The sequence below is a fragment of the Eptatretus burgeri genome, chromosome 15 (assembly GCF_056783735.1).
Source record: "Eptatretus burgeri isolate ZD-2024b chromosome 15, Ebu_testis_v1, whole genome shotgun sequence".
NCBI classification, from domain to species: Eukaryota; Metazoa; Chordata; class Myxini; order Myxiniformes; family Myxinidae; genus Eptatretus; species Eptatretus burgeri.
Window position 1 is genome coordinate 64,448,812 of NC_140975.1, and position 25,645 is coordinate 64,474,456.

The 25,645-nt window shown below is 38.0% G+C and overlaps 1 protein-coding gene and 1 long non-coding RNA gene across 5 annotated transcripts in view; one reads left to right on the forward strand and one right to left on the reverse strand.

The window, feature by feature from the left end:
• LOC147012342 (uncharacterized) overlaps window positions 1-10,774 on the reverse strand; it is a 34,006-nt gene extending 23,232 nt beyond the window's left edge. The window contains exons 1-2 of one of the 2 annotated variants that reach the window (XR_015051576.1): window positions 8,858-10,774; window positions 8,660-8,723 (exon numbers count right to left, since the gene is read on the reverse strand). This is a non-coding gene — a long non-coding RNA (uncharacterized LOC147012342). Of the gene's footprint in view, window positions 1-8,659 lie in introns of both variants that reach the window. The other variant, XR_015051575.1, reaches the window with a different exon arrangement.
• The window catches only part of LOC147012343 (ras-associating and dilute domain-containing protein-like), a 110,095-nt gene that overhangs the window by 4,883 nt on the left and 79,567 nt on the right, over window positions 1-25,645 (forward strand). For all 3 annotated transcript variants that reach the window (XM_085856418.1, XM_085856420.1, XM_085856419.1), the window contains exons 3-4: window positions 1,756-2,020; window positions 24,718-25,124. In XM_085856418.1, the coding sequence (XP_085712544.1) occupies window positions 1,756-2,020; window positions 24,718-25,124 (672 nt within the window). The remainder of the gene's footprint in view (window positions 1-1,755; window positions 2,021-24,717; window positions 25,125-25,645) is intronic.

Consider the following 25,645-nt stretch of genomic DNA (forward strand, 5'->3'; position numbering starts at 1 on the left):
ATCAACAAAATGACCAACCTGAATGTTGGAATCGGTATCATTTTTACCTCCGCCACTGAGTGTGGATGGGAGGTTATGTTTTCACCCCTGTTGTTGTTACTTACGAAATCTAAAGATTGCGTAAGTATATTGATGACTTCCGTTTCTGTTTGTTTGTTTGTGTGTTTGTTTGTAGGCAAGATAACTCGAGAACGGAAGAAGCTACCAATGTCAAATGACACCACGTGATTCAGGAGGGTGATGGCTAGCGCTGATTAGATTTTGGTCAAAATCGGTCAAAGGTCAAGGTCACAGTGAGGTCAAACATCCAAAACATTCGATTTTTGATGCTTTGGTACAGAATCATCGTAGAAACTTCTGGTTTGCATCGCTACCTTCTCTAGAGACAGCTTTTATTAGACAAGGTCAGAGGTCACCTTGACGATTTCGTAAGTACCAGTCTATGACTGCTCGTTTGTTTGTTTGTGAGCATGATGTCTCAAAAAAATGGACGGATTTGGACGAAACTTGGTAGACAGGTTGGGTGTGTGACAAGGACGAATTGATTACGTTTTGATGAAGATCTGGATCCGGATATGTTAAAATATATTTATTTATTTATCTATTTATTCAGTGATTCTTCACAATTGAGAGATCGGGCCAAAAACGATATGTGACGTGATATCTCAAAAAACGTTGTCGACGGATCATAACAAAACTTGGTGGATGAGTTGGGTGGGTGACAAGAACAAGCCGATTAGATTTTGGTTCAAGTCCGGATACAGATCCGGCCCGTCAGTGGGATACAAAACGTCAACTGTTCAACCTAAACTGTATGCGCTCTACCGAGTGCCGTTCTAGGTCATTATAACATCCCTTAAGTTCAATGGGCTTCCTTCAACCTTTTTGTTCTATCTCTAAGCCCCATAGAAGAAGCATTTCTCCTTGGTCTTAAAATGTTCTGCAGCATTCATGACCTCGTCTTTGTAATCAGATGCACTTCCGTGCACCTTTCCTCCAGGTACAGAAGCATGAAATAGTTGGGATGGGCCTAGTTTGGCAAATATGGGAATGAGGAAAGATGTTGTTCTACATTACTGCTGCCTTTACATTTGGAAAGTGAAAGAAGTGAAAAGACTTTCCGCACTATTTCTCTTTATGGGTTATCCTTTGATATTTTTCTTCTTCTTCTTTTAATAATCGAGAACAACATTTCCTCATGATGTAGTACAGTACCTTGGCCTTTTCAAGTCTGTTATACTTATTCCTTGGGATTCTCATAAGATGGAGGCCAAAACTCTCCGAACAAAGGCCGTTAATTTGAATTCGCCAATATCAAAGGGGATGAATCAGGGTCCTTCCTGTTACTGGAGGCCACACCTCAATGCAGAATCAATAAAAATGCTGAGCCAATGCTTCATCCTAATTTACAACCTGGGTGAGAAACCTACCTGGATCCTCCAGAGAAATTACAATATCTATCCTGGTTTGTTGTTCCTATAATCTTCTGGCCTCTCGTTATCATTTTGGAGCCCCCGCACTGCAGGCACCATTTTCATGCCAGACGCTTTGCTCAATATCTTTCCATCAACAGTGAAAACGGGTATTCTTCGTAGTTCTTCGATTAGTGGTACAAGAGGCAATGCCAACAACAGAAAAGCTGGTGCAAATGTACTTTGTTGTAAAACCAAAGCACTTGATGATCAGCAATTGTCAATATGCCTAAGTGAGTCATTAGCTTAACAGGATCATCATTGCTTTGGCTGATTTTGGCAGGAGCTTGTGAAGGAGGCCTTGGAACGCTACTCTCTGGATCGTGAACGAGCGGCCGACTATGTTCTTTGCGAGGCCATCGGAAAGCAGGCCGGGTCTGAGGGGACGTGGCATGTGGAGTGCCTTCGTCTGGTGGCAAATCACGAGAAGCCGCTGTTGCTACAGGCACTCTGGAAACCACGTGATGGGTACTCCCGGCGGTATGAGCTGCGCCTTCGTGCCAAGGTCGAGGAGTTGTCTGCCAATGACTCGGATACACTCACTGCAGGTGTGCGGTTGCTCGACAGTTGAATAAGATGGTGGGAGGGAATTGAAAGGCCATCTCATGGTTAAGAGGTGCTGCAAGCTTTCTAAAATCTCAATTCGAGTCAAAATGTAAGCAAATGGTTGAGAAGACAAATCACTACAGATTGGAGCACCCACCACCCACAAGAAGGCAATGCGCAGTTTGCTTAATTACTCATCATTGGGAGTATGGGGGTGGAGGAGAAGAGTAAGGGATTGGGAGGGGATATGGGAGAAAATGGAGGAAAGGGAGGTGATCTGGTGTGTGTGTGTGTGTGTGTGTGTGTGTGTGTGTGTGTGTGTGTGTGTGTGTGTGTGTGTGTGTGTGTGTGTGTGTGTGTGTGCGTGCGTACTAGAAAAGTGGATTTGTTTGTTTATTTATAATGCTTCAAAAAAAAAATAACAAAACTATTGAACCAAATCCAACCAAATTTTGCATGCTGCCTAAGGGAACCCCAACTATGGCTTCTGTCAGGATATATCTGGGGGAATGAGTTCAGTGTGGGGGGAAGACCACAATTTGAATTGTTTTGTGCCACCTGGTGGAAGCTGCTATTTTAAATCATCTTCTTTCATCAAGAAAGTTCAAGCGACTTGATAATATGCATTACGGTGATGTTGAAATCTGAGTGTGAATAATTTGAAATTTTTGAAATGTTTAATTTCATTCATTTTAAGCAGAGGTTCAAACCAAAGCATCTAACACTGAGCTTCACAGCAAAGTGGAAGTTGTGTTTTTTTTCTCACGCCATATATATATATATATATATATATATATATATATATATATATATATATATATATATATATATATATATATATATATATATATAAGCAACAAGGATGGCTGATGAAGATGGGTGGCAGGATGGCCTCGAGGTATGCATGCTCACTTCTAAGCTGTCTCGCCTGGGTTTGAATCTCAGCCCAGCTACAGACTATCATCTCAGGCTTTCACAGGCAGGGTGTGTGCCATCATTGAATGGGTGTCCCATCTGCTAGCATCCTCATTACCCCCTCCTGAACAGTGGTCCTGTGAAGAGGTTTCCTTGTTTCAGAATGAGTTGAAGGTTTTACCAGTTTTTTCTCTTTTTTTTCCATGTAGCCCTTCCCATGTAGTAGCTCTCAGCCTTGCAGTAGGGGTCACGTGGAGACTCTCCGGATCTCCACGTGACCCCTACCTGCAGTTTACGGTACCCTTGCTAATCCACCCAAATAGTGATAGGACACCACGGGAATTTTCCTCAAGTCCTGCCTCCTTTTCTTCAAGGCTCTTTGGGAATTTGTTTACCCCCCCCCCCCAATTTGCCTTACTGCTCCATCCCTCTCTATCAGGCTTACCGGAACGGTAAAACACGCCCAAACAGCAGCATTTTCTTTCTAACCGCCAGGTTCTCAATAAAACCCGACAGGAGCATTTCAAATCCCCTAATCTATCCATGCAAAGGCCCACCTGCATGCATGCTCGCACATGTAGCGACCTTTGCAACCCTCTGGTCGGCTGACCCCAAACCGGATTTGTACCAATAACACAATGGGGCAGCTCTTAGTAGTTGTGCTGTAATGTGTGTAGTTCTAGATGAAATATGTTATATCTATGGGTAAAAGTCATGTTTTGCCTGTTTTTGATCTGGCAACATTGAGCGTCACTCAATCACTTTGATCTGGCAACAATATGACGTCACTGGAGCAGTTCCAAGATGGCGGTTCCCTTAGAAGCATGCACCAATGAGGAGCAGCGTTCTGTCATCCATTTCTTGGGAAGTGAGGGTGTGAATCCCAGTGAAATTAATCACAGAATGAAAATGCAATATGGTGATACATGTTTATTGCTACAGCAGGTGTACTACTGGGACAGCAAGTTTAAAAGTGGAGTTCTTTCATTCAGGGTGTGAGTTGTCTCGGCACCCACCTTGCAAACACTTTGCGGAACCCCAGCACATTGTGAATGATATGGTGTGCTGAACCATGGCAAATGTTCAATCGGGGGATCACTTCATCCAGCGTAATGCGACGGTTTTCCATTATCTCAACTCCTGCAACCGTTTCTGGTTTGTCGGCTGTATGAGGCCAGCACGAGCGAGTGCGTCTGCCACATTGGACACTCCACTTTTAAACCTCTTGTCCCAGTCATACTCCTGCTGCAGCGATAACATCACCATATTGCATTTTCATTCTGCGATGGATTTCACTGGGATTCACACCCTCACTTCCCAAGAAACAGATGACAGAATGTTGCTCCTCCCTGGTGCATGCTTCAAAGGGAGCCGCCATCTTGAAACCTCTCCATTGACGTCATACACTCAATGTTGCCAGATCTAAAACAGGCAAAACATGACTCTTACCCATAGATATAACATATGTCATCTACCACTACACACGTTACATTCTCAGATTTATATTGCCATTTTAAGGCTACTTATTGCCTGCCCCTCGTGCGTGTGTGTGTGTGTGTGTATATATATATATATATATATATATATATATATATATATATATATATATATATATATATATATATATATATATATATATATATATATATAGACATACATAATATATGTCTGTGTGTTTCTGTATGTACAATGGCCTGCAAAAGTATTCACCCCCTCCAAAGTTTTCACATTTTGATGCCATCTGAGCTTATTTCATGATTCTTTCAAATCAAACTTAATATATCGAGTCTTCATGAACTATTCCAAAGTGATGATGTTAAAAAATGTGGATAAAATGTGAATAACAGAGAAAAATCAGATGATTCTCAGTTACATAAGTATTACAACCCATTGCCTAATTCACCCAAAATCATTTCAGGAGCAAATTATTCATTTGAAAGGTTACAAATAGATAATAGGTTTCACCTGTATGTAATTAGTGGTTGAACTTTGCTGGTTAAACTAACAAAAATTAAGCTCCTCCACTTATCTAAGGAGTTTGAAGGTGAAACTCACTTGTTCAACCATCAAGGCAAACATGAAGACCAAGGAGTTTTCCAAAGAAGTCAGACATAAAGTGATGGAGAAGCACTGTTCAGGAGAGGCTATGAGAAGATTTCGAAGTCACTCATTATCCCTTTGAGTACGGTGAGATACATCATTAAGAAGTGGAAGACGTATCATACCACCCAGACTCTACCCAGATCAGGTCACCCATCCAAACTCAACATCTGGGCAAGCAGGAAACTGGTTCGGGATGTCACTGTAAATCTAATAATGACTTTGAAAGATCTGCAAGGCTCTATGTCCGAGATGGGGGTCAGTGTTCATCAATCAACAATATCCCGTTCCCTTCACAAAGCTGGTCTCTATGGACAGGTGGCAAGTATGAAGCCATTACTGAGAAAGACACATCTAAAAGCTCGTATGGAGTTTGCGAAAAAGAATCTTAATGATACTGCAGGCTCGTGGAGAAAAGTTTTGTGGACAGACGAGACAAAAATTGAACTTTTTTTGTCCTAATTCAAGGCATTAGGGCCGGTGCAAACCTAACACTGCACATTAAGCAGTCAACGCCATCCCTACTGTTGAGCATGGTGGTGGCAACATCTAGTTATGGGGCCGATTTTCATCAGCAGGGAGTGGCAATCTTGTATGGATAGAAGGGAAATAGACGGTGCAAAATACAGGAGAATCCTTGATGAAAACCTTCTTGAATCAGCAATGAATGTAAAACTGAGTCGGAGATTCACATTTCAGCTGGACAATGATTCAAAGCACAAAGCTAAAGCCACACGAGTCGCTGAATAAGAAGAAATTTTAATTTTTTTCATCAAGTAATAAATGCTCTTGAGTTGCACAGTCAGAGTCCTGACTTCAACCTAATTGAACATTTATGATGACACTTGAAGATTGCAGTCCAACGACGATCCACATCAAACTTGGCAGAACTAGATCAATTTTCACGTGAAGAATGGGCAAAGATTTCACCACCTCGATGAGCAAACCTGGTGGAGACCTACCCAGAAAGACTTGTAGCAATCATTGCTGCAAAAGGTGCTTCCATCAAGTCCTGAACTAAGGGGCTGAATACTTGTGCAACCAATTAATTTTGATTACCCTCGCCAAAGGAGAGGTATGGAATTTGGGTCCGTTTGTTTGTCTTCTTGTTACTTGCAAAATCGAAGATTTATTAAGTATATTGGTTCGTCGATTTTGTTATTCTGTTTGTTTGTTTGTCTGTCTGTCGTTTTTGTCTGTTTGTCGCCTGCAGGTCACAATTTTAAACCGATCTTCACGAAACTTCATCACGTGGTAGAGTTTGTGATAAGGAAGAAGCCTATTGTTTTTGAGGTCAAAAGGTCGACAGAGGCCCAAGGTCAACAACTAAGGTGGTGTTTCTAAAATACTCAGTTTTCATCCGATTGACTTAAAATTTGAAGAGGATATATATATATATATATATATATATATATATATATATATATATATATATATATATATATATATATATATATATATATATATATGTATATTTCAGGTCACCAATTATTTTGTAGGTCCACATCAGCCAAAAAGTCAACATAGGCCGAATCTTTAAAATTGTCAATTTTCATCCGATTCACTTGAAATTTGAAGAGGATTTACATCTTGAGTAATTGAATTCAACCAGCAATTATTTTTGAGGTCATATTTGTTTTATAGATTTTGCAATATCATGCTCTGCACGACGTCTTCTTCTTGTTTGTTTGTTTGGCTGCACAGAACTTTAGTGTTTTTCGCTGCAACAGCTTGTCGGATTGAGATAAAATTTTCACCTTCGGAGCGACTACTCATGTAGAATGTTATAATGATAATTAAGACGTCATAGGTCACGTGGTGTGGCAGCCATGTTGGAAAAAAAGGAAAAAAACTTTGGATCTGTGTATCTCCAAAACCACACCTAGAAAAATATTGAAACTTGGCACATGGAAAGTACTCCACATATGGGGAATGCGATTATTTTTTGACGTCATAGGTTCCTTCGTTATAACGTCATAGTTACATACATAGAATGCTACATCTGATCTGTATGAATATTTTTGAGGGTTGTCTCAGGATAAATTGGTCCACAGAAAAAAATTGATGACATCATTGGTCATGTGGTTTGGCAGCCATATTGTGTTTTTTTTAAAAAAAAAAACCTTCAAAAATCTTCTCTGAAACGGCTGAACAGATCGAGGCAAAACTTTACACAAATGTTCCCCAAGCATTGGGGATACCAAGGTATTCATGAATAAATGGTATGTCCTATGGTCTGGCAGCCATATTGGATTGAGCAAAAATCTTTCAAAAATTATTTCTCTTGAACCGCTTCATCGATTGATGTGAAACTTCACAATTAAGGTTGAGTAGTGACGGAGAATATATGTTTTAAATTTCTACCTGATCGGACGCATGGTCTGGCAGTCAGAATTATTTTAAAAAAAATTGAATCTGGGTTCTTTTTGATTTTTTTTTTTTGAATAAGGCTCACTTGGCTGTGCTTGGATGGGTTTGAGGGACGAGGAGTATCAGCTGAAACCCAAATCTTTTCCAAGTTCCTCCTGATGACTTCATCTTTGCTTTTTGCTTGATCAGGTTCCTTCTGATGACTTCAATGCAGGACTGTACCTATTTGGTCTTCAATTTGATTTGAATTGAATTTATTTTAATGTCATTCTGAACTAAATCGAATAATAATAAATGTCATGGGTCAGGGTCAGGTGTCTGATCAAAGCGGGGTTTCATCAAAGCGGGACGTCTTGGTACCTGGCCATCACTGGCAGAAGTTATAAAGTGGCAGTTCAAGTTACGTCTATTATTACTTTTGTAATACACCAGAACACAAAAACCACACAAAATACACGACACAAAACTACACAAACACCATACAAAACATGTCCTGGCAAGGGTCTCCAATCTCTGATAGCTATTTTTCTTGTTTGTATATGTGTTTTTTTCAGGTATTCCTGACATGTAATCTCCTTTAATTATAACGGGGTTTCGTTTGATCTCCTCCGTTATGGATAATGAATAATGAAAGTTCATTTGGAAAAAAAAGTTTCTCCATCATTCGTAATTCATGTAAATAAATAAATAAATAAATAAATATATTTACTGTGTGTGTGTGTGTGTGTGTGTGTGTGTGTGTGTGTGTGTGTGTGTGTGTGTGTGTGTGTGTGTGTGTGTGTGAGAGTGATGCAAAATCAGCCATTTTCACATATGTACTAAATATTATCCCTAAAACAAATGTCAAAAGTTAATTTTAAGCATTTCTTGAAAGCTAAGAAATCGAGAACCTCCCGTTCAAAAAATTTGGTGAAAGAATTCAAACTTCATAAAAGTTTGTATAAATACAGTTTTTTTTCAGAACCAAAACACATGGACAAGTGTATATTGTTCAGTTCATCTCAGAAATCCCTGGCTGGCTCATGTTTTTCTTTGTTTATGAAAGGCTTAAAGGATGTACAACAAAGGGAAGAGTTACAAAGTGTTTCACAGTGAGTCGAGATTGTTGTTTAACTTTTGCTCAAACAGAAATTCTTCTGCTGCAGTAAATGCATTCCACACTGTAAAATTCCTTGCTAGTATAGTGGTAAGAGGGTTTCTTGTATACCAAGACCCATCTCCAATTGAAAAATGCGGAATGAGCTGCAGGTTCTTACCTGGGTACCACAGGGTCCCGGCATGAATGCCATCGTAGACGTCCGTGAAAATGTGGACCAGGAGCTGCGGAAAAGCCAATCCCTGGCATGTATTATGCAAGGGCTGCAACCAAATCTACTCCGCATTCCACAAAATCTGGATCAGGTCATCATACAGAAATGCATCGACTCGATGCCATCACCGGTTCAAGTACCCACCGTATGATAGCAAACGTCATGCTACCGGATGCCAACACATGTAGTCCACTTGATTGTGTTCCGATCACAGATCCATCCATCCATCGGGGCCATACTCTGTGCAGAGCGTTCGTGCTGCCGAAGCAGTCTCCTTGGCTATTGGGCACAATCCTGGACGAGTCACCACTCCAACACAGTATACCAGCAAGCTGGTACTCATTTTGCCGATCTCAGAAGGATGACAGGCAGAGTTAACCCCACCTGGTATTAATTCAACAGCTGAGCAGGATTTGAACTCAGGACCCTAGGATCCCAAGCCCACCACCCTAACCATTAAGCCAACACCAGGCATCCTATCACAGATAGTTAAAATGAAGTTTGTTTTACAATGAGCAGGATTCATTTTATTCTGTCTGTTGTAGTTTCAATCACAATGGCACATTAACCAATTGGAATGCTCGAACACAAAATTACAGCACATTTTAACGTGGAACATTCAGGTTGTTCAACAAATTTACATCTCCGGCCCTTATAACATGTTGCCTATCGATTCCCGTACTTTGCACTCACTATACATCATGAGATGGCAGGACTTCTGTGACGTCATTCCGATGCAGTGAGGGAGAATGCTTAAAAGGGGTCAAAACTAAATCGTAAAGTTGTTGAGAAATTTGGAATTTAATGAGATTTTGAATTAACGTCATATTTTATTTTGTTTGGGATTTATTTCTTTATTTTGTTGTGCTTTTCTTGAATATTTTGTTTGTTTTGTTCTGAACATTCGAACTTTATTACGTCTGCCACTGAAGGTGGACTGAGGCTATGTTTTCACACTTGTTTGTCTGCTTGTCTGTCTGTCTGTCTGTGTGCAGAATATCTCTCAAACTTATGGACGGATTCGGACGAAACTTGGTGGACAGTTTGGGTGTCTGCCATGGCCGAATTGATTAGATATTGAAGATCCGGATCTGGACACGAGAATTTCTCAAGTTATTTTTCACCATTGAGAGACGTGACCAAAAACGATATACTCGTATCGCACGATATCTCAAAAGGTCGTGGACGGATTATGACAAATCCTGGTGGATGAGTTGGTTAGGTGACAAGAACAAGCCGATTTGACTTTGGAGGTCTGGATCTAGATCTGGCCTTTCAGTGGGATACAAAACATAAACTGTTCAGCCTCGCGCAGGTATGAACTTGACCGAGTCCTGTTCTAGTTCTCCATGGACCATGTGAACATACATGGGAATAAGAATGAAGTAGGTTTATTTTTGAGATTCTTTTCTACATCAAAATTAAAATTGTTTTTGTAAAAAAAAAAAAAAAATCCTTCACAGAGCTAAAGCCTGGCATCAGCGGTGTATTCTAAGTTTTACGTCGGTTTGACATTCTCGCTTCAGCGGAACTATTTAACCCTTTGCTTTGTTGCATATCAATTATAAATGGACAAATATGTCACTTTGGAATTAGCAAGGAGGTCTCAATGAATGTTGGAGGACTGAGCTATGGGGCTGATTTCCCATAATTGAACTCTGATTGAAAACAAACTTCATTGTAATTATCTGTGATACTATGTATATACAGTATATAGTTTTTTCCACCCCCACATGAAAACTAATAAGGCATAAATGGAGGAACACGTGTCAAAAACCGAAGCTTTTAAATGCCTATTTACCTTTTAAAGAAGATTATTAAAAAAGACGGAAGTTTTTAAAGGCTTTCTAAATGCACATTGACCAAAGTACAATGTTAGTTCCGATGATATGTGAACATCTTATCTCTGAGGCTGGTAGGATGGCTTCGAGAAACGTGCACTCGACTCTCGACTAGCCTGGGTTCGAATCCTGACCCAACTATAAACTGTCACTCTGGTGCCTCACAGGCAGAGTGATTCATCAATGGGTGTGCAGTCCCTCGGATGTTCTATCTGCTGGAATGAGTTGGTTGACGTAAAATAACCCATGAATAGTCGACGAGTTATTGCCAACATCCTGAACAGATTACAAATTCCTGCTCAAACTCTCACCAATGCACATCTGCTCAGCGTGGAAAATATGCCTGTTACCCCCAACATGAGTTCAGGGAAGCCTTCGTGCTGCCGTGGACTGAAAACATGCTGATTATGATGATAACGATGATGATCATCATCATGATTGAATTGTCATGGAGTTGATGGTGTCACTGAGAAGTTTACAATTCCTACTAAGTCACCCTGTTTGGCATTCCCATCTGAGAACATAACTAATGAGGCTGCAGGGATCTCAGGTTCAAATCTTGTGTATAATGTGTTGACTTGGCCATTACCGATTCAATTTTTAGGCGATATCATTGTCTCAGGGTTCGGCCTCAGGGCTGAGTTTTGTGCATTATAGCCTGGTACTTTCAGGTTCGAATGCTGATCCTGCTGGTAAGGGATTGGTAAAATGGCTCGAATAAGTCTGTTGTTCACTTAATGGTCAAGGTGACTGGCTTAAGATCTAAGGGTCTTGAGTTTGAGCCCCTGTCCTATCGTTAAATAACACCAGGTGGGTTGACTCCGCCTGGCATCCTTTTGACGTTGGAAAATTGAGTACCAGCCCACTGGAAACAGGGGACACTGCATCAGTGGCACAGCCGTGCTCCCAGCAATGATGCAACCAGCAGCCACAGGCCGGATACAAAATGACGATGAACTAGCTTGAATGTATTTCTTGCTCTGTCTCCTGCTAAGGAAGATGATCGGTTGGAATGTTTTCAAAAATGATATTTTAAATTGCAGGCATGAAACAATTGTGGGATTTATGACGAAATAGGGGACAAATTGCCAAGCAAGACCTTGAATCTTTCAGATGAAAGGCTGATATGGCAAACAAAATCTCATGAGCAGAAATAACACAAGTGCATGTTTTTGCACTTTTGATCGTTCAAAATATTTTGCCTAACATCGAAAAATTTCCGCTTCGAGTCGGAACTTCACAGAAACCCGGTGCAGTAGGATTCTCAGATCATGGTCTATTTTTTTTCGATCATCCAGCTTTTCTGAACGTCATGGCATTCCACACTGCTCGGCTTTGATCACCAGTTGGAATCAAGTAGAGTGTTTGCATCTCTCATTCCGTCACGATGCAATGCAGTACTGTCAGACTCCACTGTTTGCGGATTCGCTCTTTGTGGACCCCACATATTCGCTGGTCATAAAAGGTGACATGCTTCGACATTCGTGGCCCTACGCTTCGTGTATTCACGTTGTTTTGTTTCGTTTTTGGATATTTATGGGTTTTCATGGTTTTTCATGGGGTTTCTGATTTTTGTCTGATGAATCATGAATGACCGGGAACCCATTCCCCTTTTCCAAAGAAACAATGCCCAGATATTCACGGATTCATTATTCGCAGATTGCTATTCACGGATTTGTTATTCAGGGATTCGTTATTCACGGATTAGCTATTCATGGATTCGTTATTCACAGATTAGCTATTCATGGGTTCGTTATTCACATATTCGTTATTCACGGATTAGTTATTCACGGATTAGTTATTCACGGATTAGTTATTCACGCATTAGCTATTCATGGATTCGTTATTCACATATTCGTTATTAAACGGATTAGCTATTCACGGATTAGCTATTCATGGATTAGTTATTCACGGATTAGCTATTCGTGGATTTGATATTTGTGAATTAGCGGATTCACTATTCACGGATTAGTTATTCACGGATTAGTTATTCACGCATTAGTTATTCACGCATTCGTTATTCACATATTGGTTATTCACGGATTCGTTATTCACATATTGGTTATTCACGGATTAGCTATTCACGGATTCGTTATTCTTGGATTTGATATTTGTGAATTCGCGGATTCACTATTCACGGATTGGCTATTCACAGATTCGTTATTCATGGATTCACTCTTCACAGATTAGTTATTCACGGATGAGCTATTCACAGATTCGTTATTCATGGATTCACTCTTCACAGATTAGTTATTCACGGATGAGCTATTCACAGATTCGTTATTCATGGATTCACTCTTCACAGATTAGTTATTCACGGATGAGCTATTCATGGATTCGTTATTCACGGATTAGTTACTCACGGATTAGTTATTCACGGATTAGTTATTCATGGATTAGTTACTCACGGATTAGTTATTCACGGATTAGCTATTCACGGATGAGTTATTCACGGATTCGTTATTTGTGGATTTGATATTTGTAAATTTGGGAATTCACTATTCACGGATTCGCTATTCGTGGATTTGTAATTTGCGAATTCGCGGATTGGCTATTCACAGATTCGTTATTCGTGGATTCGCTATTCACGGATTCGTTATTCACCGATTTGCTATTCACGGATTCACTATTCGTGGATTCATATTTGTGGATTTGTTATTTGCGAATTCGCGGATTCCTTATTCACCGATTGGCTATTCACGGATTCGCTATTCATGGATTTGTTATTTGCAAATTCGCGGATTCACTATTCACTGATTCGCTATTCGTGGATTCGCTATTCATGGATTTGTTATTTGTGAATTCGCGGATTCACTATTCACGGATTTGCTAATCATGGATTCGTTATTTGCGAATTCGCGGATTCACTATTCACGGATTCGTTATTCACGGATTTGTTATTCATTGATTCGTTATTCAGGGATTAGCTATTCATGGATTCGTTATTCAAATATTCGTTATTCACGAATTTGTTATTCATTGATTCGTTATTCAGGGATTAGCTATTCATGGATTCGTTATTCAAATATTCGTTATTCACGGATTAGTTATTCACAGATAAGTTATTCAGCGATTAGCTATTCACGGATTAGCTATTCACGGATTAGTTATTCATGGATTAGTTATTCACGGATTAGTTATTTACGGATTAGTTATTCACGCATTAGCTATTCATGGATTCGTTATTCACATATTCGTTATTCACCGATTCGTTATTCACAGATTAGCTATTCATGGATTCGTTATTCACATATTCGTTATTCAAGGATTAGTGATTCACGGATTCATTATTCACGGATTAGCTATTCATGGATTCACTATTCACGGATTCGTTATTCACGGATTAGTTATTCACGGATTTGTTATTCACGGATTATCTATTCATTGATTCGTTATTCACGTATTAGCTATTCATTGATTCGTTATTCACGGATTTGCTATTCACGGATTCTTTATTCACGGATTCGTTATTCAGGGATTAGCTATTCACATATTCGTTATTCACATATTCGTTCTTTACATATTCGTTCTTCACATATTCGTTCTTCACATATTCGTTATTCACGGATTCATTATCCACGGATTCGCTATTCACGGATTCATTATTCACATATTCGTTATTCACGGATTCGTTATCCACGGATTCGTTATTCATGGATTCACTATTCACGGATTTACTATTCACGGATTCACTATTCACTATTCACGGATTCACTATTCACGGATTCGTTATTCACAGATTCGTTATTCACAGATTCATTATTCACGGATTCGTTATTCACGGATTCACTATTCACGGATTCACTATTCACGGATTCACTATTCACGGATTCGTTATTCACAGATTCGTTATTCACGGATTCGTTATTCACGGATTCACTATTTATGGATTCACTATTCACGGATTCGTTATTCACGGATTCACTATTCACGGATTCGTTATTCACGGATTCACTATTCACGGATTCGTTATTCACAGATTCATTATTCACAGATTCACTATTCACAGATTCACTATTCGCGGATTCCCTATTCACGGATTAGCTATTCACATATTCGCTATTCACATATTCGTTATTCACATATTCATTCTTCACGGATTCGTTATCCATGGATTCGCTATTCACAGATTCGTTATTCACATATTCGTTATTCACAGATTCGTTATTCACATATTCGTTATTCACTTATTCGTTATTCACGGATTCGTTATTCACATATTCGCTATTCACAGATTCGTTATTCACATATTCGTTATTCACAGATTCGTTATTCACATATTCGTTATTCACTTATTCGTTATTCACGGATTCGTTATTCATGGATTAGCTATTCATGGATTAGTTATTCACGGATTCGTTATTTGTGGATTTGATATTTGTGAATTCGCGGATTCACTATTCACCGATTCGCTATTCACGGATTCACTATTCACAGATTCGCTATTCGTGGATTCGCTATTCATGGATTCGTTATTTGTGAATTTGTTATTTGTGAATTCGCGGATTTATTATTCACAGATTCGCTATTCGTGGATTCACTCTTCACGGATTCGTTATTCAGGGATTCACTCTTCACGAATTCGTTATTCACGGATTCGTTATTCACGGATTCACTATTCACGGATTCGTTTTTCACGGATTCGTTATTCACGGATTAGCTATTCACGGATTCACTATTCACGGATTCGTTATTCACGGATTAGCTATTCATGGATTCACTATTCACGGATTCGTTATTCACGGATTAGCTATTCATGGATTCACTACTCACGGATTCGTTATTCACGGATTAGTTATTCACGGATTTGTTATTCATGGATTAGCTTTTCATTGATTCGTTATTCACGGATTTGTTATTCACGTATTAGCTATTCATTGATTCGTTATTCACGGATTTGCTATTCACGGATTCTTTATTCACGGATTCGTTATTCAGGGATTAGCTATTCACATATTCGCTATTCACATATTCGTTCTTCACATATTCGTTATTCACGGATTCATTATCCACGGATTCGTTATTCACGGATTCACTATTCACGGATTCACTATTCACTATTCACGGATTCACTATTCACGGATTCGTTATTCACAGATTCGTTATTCACAGATTTGTTATTCACGGATTCACTATTCACGGATTCGTTATTCACGGATTCGTTATTCACGGATTCGTTATTCACGGATTCACTAGTCACGGATTCGTTATTCACGGATTCACTATTCACGGATTCGTTATTCACGGATTCACTATTCACGGATTCGTTATTCACGGATTCACTATTCACGGATTCGTTATTCACAGATTCGTTATTCACAGATTCACTATTCGCGGATTCCCTATTCACGGATTAGCTATTCACATATTCGCTATTTACATATTCGTTATTCACATATTCGTTCTTCACATATTCGTTATTCACGGATTCGTTATCCATGGATTCGCTATTCACGGATTCATTATTCATATATTCGTTATGCACGTATTCGTTATTCACATATTCGCTATTCACGGATTAGCTATTCATGGATTAGTTATTCACGGATTTGCTATTCATGGATTCGTTATTTGTGGATTTGATTATTGTGAATTCGCGGATTCACTATTCACAGATTCGCTATTCACGGATTCACTATTCACAGATTCGCTATTCGTGGATTCGCTATTCATGGATTCATTATTTGTGAATTTGTTATTTGTGAATTCGCGGATTCATTATTCACAGATTCGCTATTCGTGGATTCACTCTTCACGGATTCGTTATTCAAGGATTCATGGATTTGCTTCACAAATTCGTTTTTCATGGATTCGTTATTCACGGATTCGTTATTCATGGATTAGCTATTCATGGATTCGTTATTCACGGATTTGCTATTCACGGATTAGTTATTCACATATTCGTTATTCACGGATTAGTTATTCACGGATTAGTTATTCACAGATTCGTTATTCACATATTCGTTATTCAAGGATTAGTTATTCACAGATTAGCTATTCATGGATTCGTTATTCACATATTCGTTATTCAAGGATTAGTTACTCACGGATTAGCTATTCATGGCTCGTTATTCACTGATTTGTGATTCACCGATTTGTTATTCACGGATTAGCTATTTGCAAATTCGCTGATTTGCGATTCGTGGATTTGCTCTTCACGGATTCTCTATTCACGGATTTGTTATTTGTGAATTCGCGGATTCACTATTCACGGATTTGATCTTCACATATTCGATATTCACGGATTAGTTATTCACGGATTAGCTATTCACGGATTTGTTATTCACGGATGAGTTATTCACGCATTAGCTATTCATGGATTCGTTATTCACATATTCGTTATTCACGGATTAGCTATTCATGGATTAGTTATTCACGGATTTGCTATTCACGGATTCGTTATTCGTGGATTTGATATTTGTGAATTAGCGGATTCACTATTCACGGATTAGTTATTCACGGATTAGTTATTCATGCATTAGCTATTCATGGATTCGTTATTCACATATTCGTTATTCACAGATTCGTTATTCACATATTCGTTATTCACGGATTTGCTATTCACAGATTCGTTATTCTTGGATCTGATATTTGTGAATTCGCGGATTCACTATTCACGGATTCGCTATTCACAGATTCGTTATTCATGGATTCACTCTTCACAGATTAGTTATTCATGGATGAGCTATTCATGGATTCATTATTCACGGATTAGTTACTCACGGATTAGTTATTCACGGATTAGTTACTCACGGATTAGTTACTCACGGATTAGCTATTCACGGATTAGTTATTCACGGATTCGTTATTTGTGGATTTGGTATTTGTGGATTTGGTATTTGTGAATTCGGGAATTCACTATTCATGGATTCGCTATTCACAGATTCGCGATTCACGGATTCACGATTCACGGATTCGCTATTCGTGGATTTGTAATTTGCGAATTCGCGGATTGGCTATTCACAGATTCGTTATTCATGGATTCGCTATTCACGGATTTGTTATTCACCGATTTGCTATTCACGGATTCACTATTCGTGGATTCGCTATTCGTGGATTTGTTATTTGCGAATTCGCAGATTCCTTATTCACCGATTCGCTATTCATGGATTTGTTATTTGCGAATTCGCGGATTCACTATTCACTGATTCGCTATTTGTGGATTCGCTATTCATGGATTTGTTATTTGTGAATTCGCGGATTCATTATTCACGGATTCGTTATTCAGGGATTTGCTATTCACGGATTCTTTATTCACGGATTCTTTATTCACGAATTAGCTATTCACGGATTAGTTATTCACGGATTAGCTATTCATGGATTCGTTATTGACATATTCGTTATTTAAGGATTAGTGATTCACGGATTCATTATTCACGGATTAGCTATTCATGGATTAGCTATTCATGGCTCGTTATTCACGGATTCGCTATTCATGGATTCACTATTCACGGATTTGTTATTCACGGATTAGTTATTCACGGATTAGCTATTCCTTGATTCGTTATTCACGGATTTGCTATTCACGGATTCGTTATTCACGGATTAGCTATTCACATATTCGTTATCCACGTATTCGTTATCCACGTATTCGTTATACACGTATTCGTTATCCACGTATTCGTTATTCACGTATTCGTTATTCACGTATTCGTTATTCACGTATTCGCTATTCACGGATTCGTTATTCACATATTCATTATTCACATATTCGTTATTCACGGATTCACGATTCACGTATTCGTTAGTCACGTATTCGTTATTCACGTATTCGTTATTCACATATTCGTTATTCACATATTCGTTATTCACGTATTCGCTATTCACACATTCGTTATTCACGTATTCGCTATTCACGTATTCGTTATCCACGTATTCGTTATCCACGTATTCGCTATTCACATATTCGTTATTCACATATTCGTTATTCACATATTCGTTATTCACATATTCGTTATGCACGGATTCGCGATTCACATATTTGTTATTCACGGATTCGCTATTCACATATTCGCTATTCACTATTCACATATTCGTTATTCACATATTCATTATTCACGGATTCGCTATTCACATATTCGTTATTCACATATTTGTTATTCACATATTCGTTATTCACATATTTGTTATTCACATATTCGTTATTCACGGATTCGCTATTCACATATTCGCGATTCACATATTCGCTATTCACATATTCGTTATTCACATATTCGTTATTCACGGATTCGTTATTAACAGACTCGCTATTCACATATTCGGTATTCACAAATTCATTATTCACATATTCGTTATTCACATATTCCATATTCACATATATGCGTTATTCACGGATTCATTCATTGTTACATATTCGTTATTCACATATTCGCTATTAACACATTCGGTATTCACATATTCGGGATTCAGATATTCGTTTTTCACATATTCGCGATTCACATATTCGTTATTCACATATTCGTTATTCATATATTCGATTTTCACGTTTGCGTTATTCACGGATTCGTTATTCACATATTCGTTATTCACAGATTCGGTATTCACATATTCGTTATTCACATATTCGGGATTCACATATTCGCTATTCACATATTCACTATTCACAGATTCACTCTTCACGTATTCGTTATTCACATATTCCATATTCACATATTCGATATTCACATCTTTGTTATTCACAGATTCGCTATTCACATATTCGCTATTCACATATTCGTTCTTCACAAATTCGTTATTCACGTATTCGCTATTCACATATTCGTTATTCAAATATTCGGTATTCACATAATCACTATTCACAAATTCGTTGTTCACATATTCGCTATTCACGGATTAGTTATTCACATATTCGCTATTCACATATTCGTTATTCACAGATTCGTTATTCACATTTTCGTTATTCACATATTCGGTATTCAGATATTCGTTTTTCACATATTCGCGATTCACATATTCGTTATTCGCAGATTCACTATTCACATATTCGCTATTCACATATTCGTTATTCACATATTCGCTAATCACATATTCGCTATTCGCAGATTCACTATTAACATATTTGTTATTCACATATCCGTTATTCACAAATTCGCTATTCACATATTCGTTATTCACATGTTCGTTATTCACATATTCGTTATTCACATATTCGCTATTCATATATGCATTATTCACGGATTTGTTATTCACAGATTCGGTATTCACATATTCGCTATTCACATATTCCCTATTCGCAGATTCACTATTCACCTATTCGTTATTCACATATTCGTTCTTCACAGATTCGTTCTCACATATTTGCTATTCACATATTCGTTATTCACATATTCGTTATTCACATATTCGCTATTCGCAGATTCACTATTAACATATTCGTTATTCACATATTCGCTATTCGCAGATTCACGATTCACATATTAGTTATTCACATATTCAATATTCACATATTCGTTATTCCCATATTCGTTATTCCCATATTAGTTATTCATATATTCGTTATTCACATATTCGCTATTCACAGATTCACTATTCGCAGATTCACTATTCACATATTCGTTATTCACATATTCACTATTCACAGATTCACTATTCGCAGATTCACAATTCACAGATTCACCATTCGCAGATTCACTATTCACAGATTCGCTATTGACATATTCGTTATTCACATATTCACTATTCACAGATTCACTATTCGCAGATTCACTATTCACAGATTCGCTATTCACATATTCGTTATTCATATATTCGCTATTCACATATTCGTTATTCACATATTCCCTATTCGCAGATTCACTATTCACATATTCGCTATTCACCTATTCGTTATTCACATATTCGTCATTCACATATTCGTCTTTCACATATTCGTTATTCACATATTCGCTATTCACCTATTCATTATTCACATATTCACTATTCACAGATTCACTATTGACATACTCGTTATTCACATATTCACTATTCGCAGATTCACAATTCACAGATTCACGATTCACATATTCACTATTCACAGATTCACCATTCACAGATTCACTATTCGCAGTTTCACTATTCACAGATTCACTATTCACAGATTCACTATTCACATATTCACTATTCACAGATTCACTATTCGCAGATTCACTATTCACAAATTCGCTATTGACATATTCGTTATTCACATATTCGTTATTCGCAGATTCACTATTCACCTATTCATTATTCACATATTCATTATTCGCATATTCGCCATTCACATATCCGTTATTCACTATTCACAGATTCACTATTGACATGTTCGTTATTCACATATTCGCTATTCACATATTCGCTATTCACACATTCGCTATTCACCTATTCATTATTCACTATTCACAGATTCACTATTCACATATTCGCTATTGACATATTCGTTATTCACATATTCGTTATTCACATATTCCCTATTCACATATTCCCTATTCGCAGATTCACTATTCACCTTTTCATTATTCACATATTCGTTATTCACATATTCGCTATTCACATATTCCCTATTTACATATTCGCTATTCACATATTCGTTATTCACACATTCGCTATTCACATATTCGCTATTCGCAATTCACATATTCACGATTCACATATTCGCTATTCACATATTCGTTATTCACATATTCATTATTCACATATTCGTTATTCACGGATTCGCTATTCACATATTCGTTATTCACATATTCACTATTCACAGATTCGGTATTCACAGGTTCAGTATTCACAGATTCGGTATTCACAAATTCGTTATTCACATATTCACAAATTCGTTATTCACATATTCAATATTCACATATTCGCTATTCACATATATGCGTTATTCACGGATTCATTCATTGTTACATATTCGTTATTCACATATTCGCTATTCACACATTTGTTATTCACAGATTTGGTCTTCACATATTCGTAATTCACATATTCGCTATTCACAGATTCGCAATTCACAGATTCGCTATTCACATATTCGCTAATCACGGATTCGGTATTCACATATTCGTTATTCACATATTCGCTATTCACAAATTCGTTATTCACATATTCGGTATTCAGATATTCATTTTTCACATATTCGCTAATCACGGATTCGGTATTCACATATTCGTTATTCACAAATTCGTTATTCACATATTCGGTATTCAGATATTCGTTTTTCACATATTCGCGATTCACATATTCGTTATTCACATATTCACTATTCACATATTCGTTATTCACAAATTCGGTATTCAGATATTCGTTTTTCACATATTCGCTAATCACGGATTCGGTATTCACATATTCGTTATTCACTATTCACATATTCGCTATTCACAAATTCGGTATTTAGATACTCCTTTTTCACATATTCGCGATTCATATATTCGTTATTCACATATTCGCTATTCACATATTCGTTATTCACATATTCGTTATTCACATATTCAATTTTCACATATGCGTTATTCACGGATTCGTTATTCACATATTCGTTATTCACAGATTCGGTATTCACATATTCGTTATTCACATATTCGTTATTCACATATTCGTTATTCACATATTCGCTATTCACATATTCACTATTCACATATTCACTATTCACTCTTCACATATTCGCGATTCACCTATTCGCTGTTCACATATTCGTTATTCACATATTCGTTATTCACATATTCGTTATTCACATATTCACAATTCACATATTCGCTATTCACATATTCGTAATTCACATATTCGCTATTCACAGATTCGGAATTCACAGATTCGCTATTCACATATTCGCTAATCACGGATTCGGTATTCACATATTCGTTATTCACATATTCGCTATTCACAAATTCGTTATTCACATATTCGGTATTCAGATATTCGTTTTTCACATATTCGCTAATCACGGATTCGGTATTCACATATTCGTTATTCACAAATTCGTTATTCACATATTCGGTATTCAGATATTCGTTTTTCACATATTCGCGATTCACATATTCGTTATTCACATATTCACTATTCACATATTCGTTATTCACAAATTCGGTATTCAGATATTCGTTTTTCACATATTCGCTAATCACGGATTCGGTATTCACATATTCGTTATTCACATATTCGCTATTCACAAATTCGGTATTTAGATACTCCTTTTTCACATATTCGCGATTCATATATTCGTTATTCACATATTCGCTATTCACATATTCGTTATTCACATATTCGTTATTCACATATTCAATTTTCACATATGCATTTTTCACGGATTCGTTATTCACATATTCGTTATTCACAGATTCGGTATTCACATATTCGTTATTCACATATTCGTTATTCACATATTCGTTATTCACATATTCGCTATTCACATATTCGCTATTCACATATTCACTATTCACTCTTCACATATTCGCGATTCACCTATTCGCTGTTCACATATTCGTTATTCACATATTCGTTATTCACATATTCGTTATTCACATATTCACAATTCACATATTCGCTATTCACATATTCGTTATTCACATATTCGCTATTCACATATTCGTTATTCACATATTCGTTATTCACATATTCACTATTCACATATTCGCTATTCACATATTCATTATTCACATATTCGCTATTGACATGTTCGCTATTCACATTCACTATTCACAGATTCACTATTCACATATTCGTTATTCACACATTCGCTATTCACATATTCGCTATTCACATATTCGTTATTCACATATTCGTTATTCACATATTCACAATTCACATATTCGTTATTCACATATTCACAATTCACATATTTGCTATTCACATATTCGTTATTCACATATTCGTTATTCACATATTCGCTATTCACATATTCGTTATTCACATATTCGTTATTCACATATTCACTATTCACATATTCGCTATTCACATATTCATTATTCACATATTCGCTATTCACATATTCATTATTCACATATTCGCTATTCACATATTCGCTATTCACATATTCGCTATTCACATATTCGCTATTCACATATTCGCTATTCACATATTCGCTATTCACATATTCACTATTCACAGATTCGCTCTTCACGGATTCGTTATTCACAGATTCACTTTTCATGGATCGATTATTCGCGGATTCACTATTTGCGCCATTTTCCAGGAAGCTATCCCCCGCGACTCGTAGGCTCCGACACAGTCCTTGCTTTCTCTGCCGGATCCATTATTGAATCGTTGTTGCTTTTTCGTGAGCAAATTTCTGTTGAGACGAGGCAATCTGCATAATTAGCCACGTCGTGAAAACTAATCGCTGCTTCATCATAAAGTATCATCATAGGACATGATGTGTGATATTGTCCTTCACCAAGGGTAGGCGAGCTATTGCCGGCACCATGAACAAATTCCAAATTCCTGCCTAACCTCCAGGTGCACTGCATCAGCAGCACTTTTGAGCTTCCAGCAGTGATGCAACCAGCAGCCAAAAGCTGGATATTAAATGAATGATATCATATCACAGCACATTTTGCTTTCATTTATTTTGTGTGCCCAGCTGGAGAGGAATGATTTAGCCACACCTCTAACATGCACACTTGGCTGCATGGGATCCTTTGGACCATAACCCTTGGGCACTTGACTGGTCTCTTGGATACAACAGATGAGACAAACAGGAGAATGTACATGGTAAACGGTACTTGAATGAGTCATTGAGGGGATTTAACACATGTTAGGAGTATAGAAACCCATCAAATGTCTTCTTTCGTGTGCAACCCATGGCTGTGGGTAGCATCAGATGTTGTGGGTGCAGCTGTCCTACAGATGCAGTGCCCCCTGCAGGTAAAAGCAGAAATATCGAATTTGTTCAATGTGCAAGCAATCGCTCACCTACTCTTCACAAAAAAGGACACAGTGAGATCTTTACGCCCACCAACTGAATTCTGGCAGACAAGATTCCTGCCCCCATCCATCTGAGGGACACCACACACGTTGATGAATCACCCTGCCTGTGAAACACCTGGATCACAGTTTGTACCTGGGTTGTGATTCAAACCCAGGCTAGACAGCTCAGGGGCAAGTGTGCATACCTCGAGACTATCCTGCCCCATGAAATGTGATCAAAGGTTTGAACTTAATGATATTTTTCACCAAGCGAGCTTGTTCTTGACCGTTTATTCTTATTATCGTTGACAGGAATCAATGCACAGGCCAGACGCCTGCAGATGAGTCGGGCCCGAAAGTCCACGGTTCACAGCACAACACCTAGTATTGGCTCTGCTAACGGAGGCTACGCCGAGTGGATCAGTTCCAGCGATCTACGGCGAACAGTCAGTGACATGCAGATCCCCTCGGTTCGCAAGGACCGCCCGAGTCCGGCCTTGCCACGGCAGGCTAGAGTGGAGGGTGTTATGCCTTCACCGGCAGCCCCTCACAGGCCGGTCCTTTTCTCAATGACAATGGCCGAGGAAAGCTGTCCGCAGTGCGGTGTGCGAGAACGTGAGGAAACGGAAAGCAGCGATGACAACTGTTCTCAGTACTCGATGCACCCACCCGTCGAAGCGCCTTACCTCCTTTTGCTACAGGGTTTTGACAATAGACAGGTAACCTTGACATACCCTGTTTTTTTTTAATCTTCCTTGCATCTTGGAAGCCCTCTAATCGAAACACTCGATGAACATCTAGTCCTCCAATCATGTTTACCTTCTGGCAGAGCAAACCGTTAAGATAGCAGGCTTTAAACAGCTCCATTATCTCTATAACTGTTGTCCTCTTATCTTGTAATTTTACCTCATTGTAACATTTTCGAGCTTTTTATACTCTCAATTCCTGTAGACTACCCAACTGCTGAGAATCTTTCTCAAAGAAAGTGACGATAGCTCAACCACCCCTTGGCTCTTGATCAACAGATGCAAAACTAAACAAGTGTATTGAGAATAGCCATGTGCTCTTGTTCTCAAATCTTTATTGCTCATAAATTCTTCCACTTTTGCCTTTTTCACTAAATTCCTTTACCCTTGAAGTCCAGTGAACTTTCAATCCCTGCAGCATTTGGCTCGAACCTTGTATTTTGGTCTTTTTATTGCAATAACATTGGGTTTTGGCCTTCCCAAAGTACAGCAGT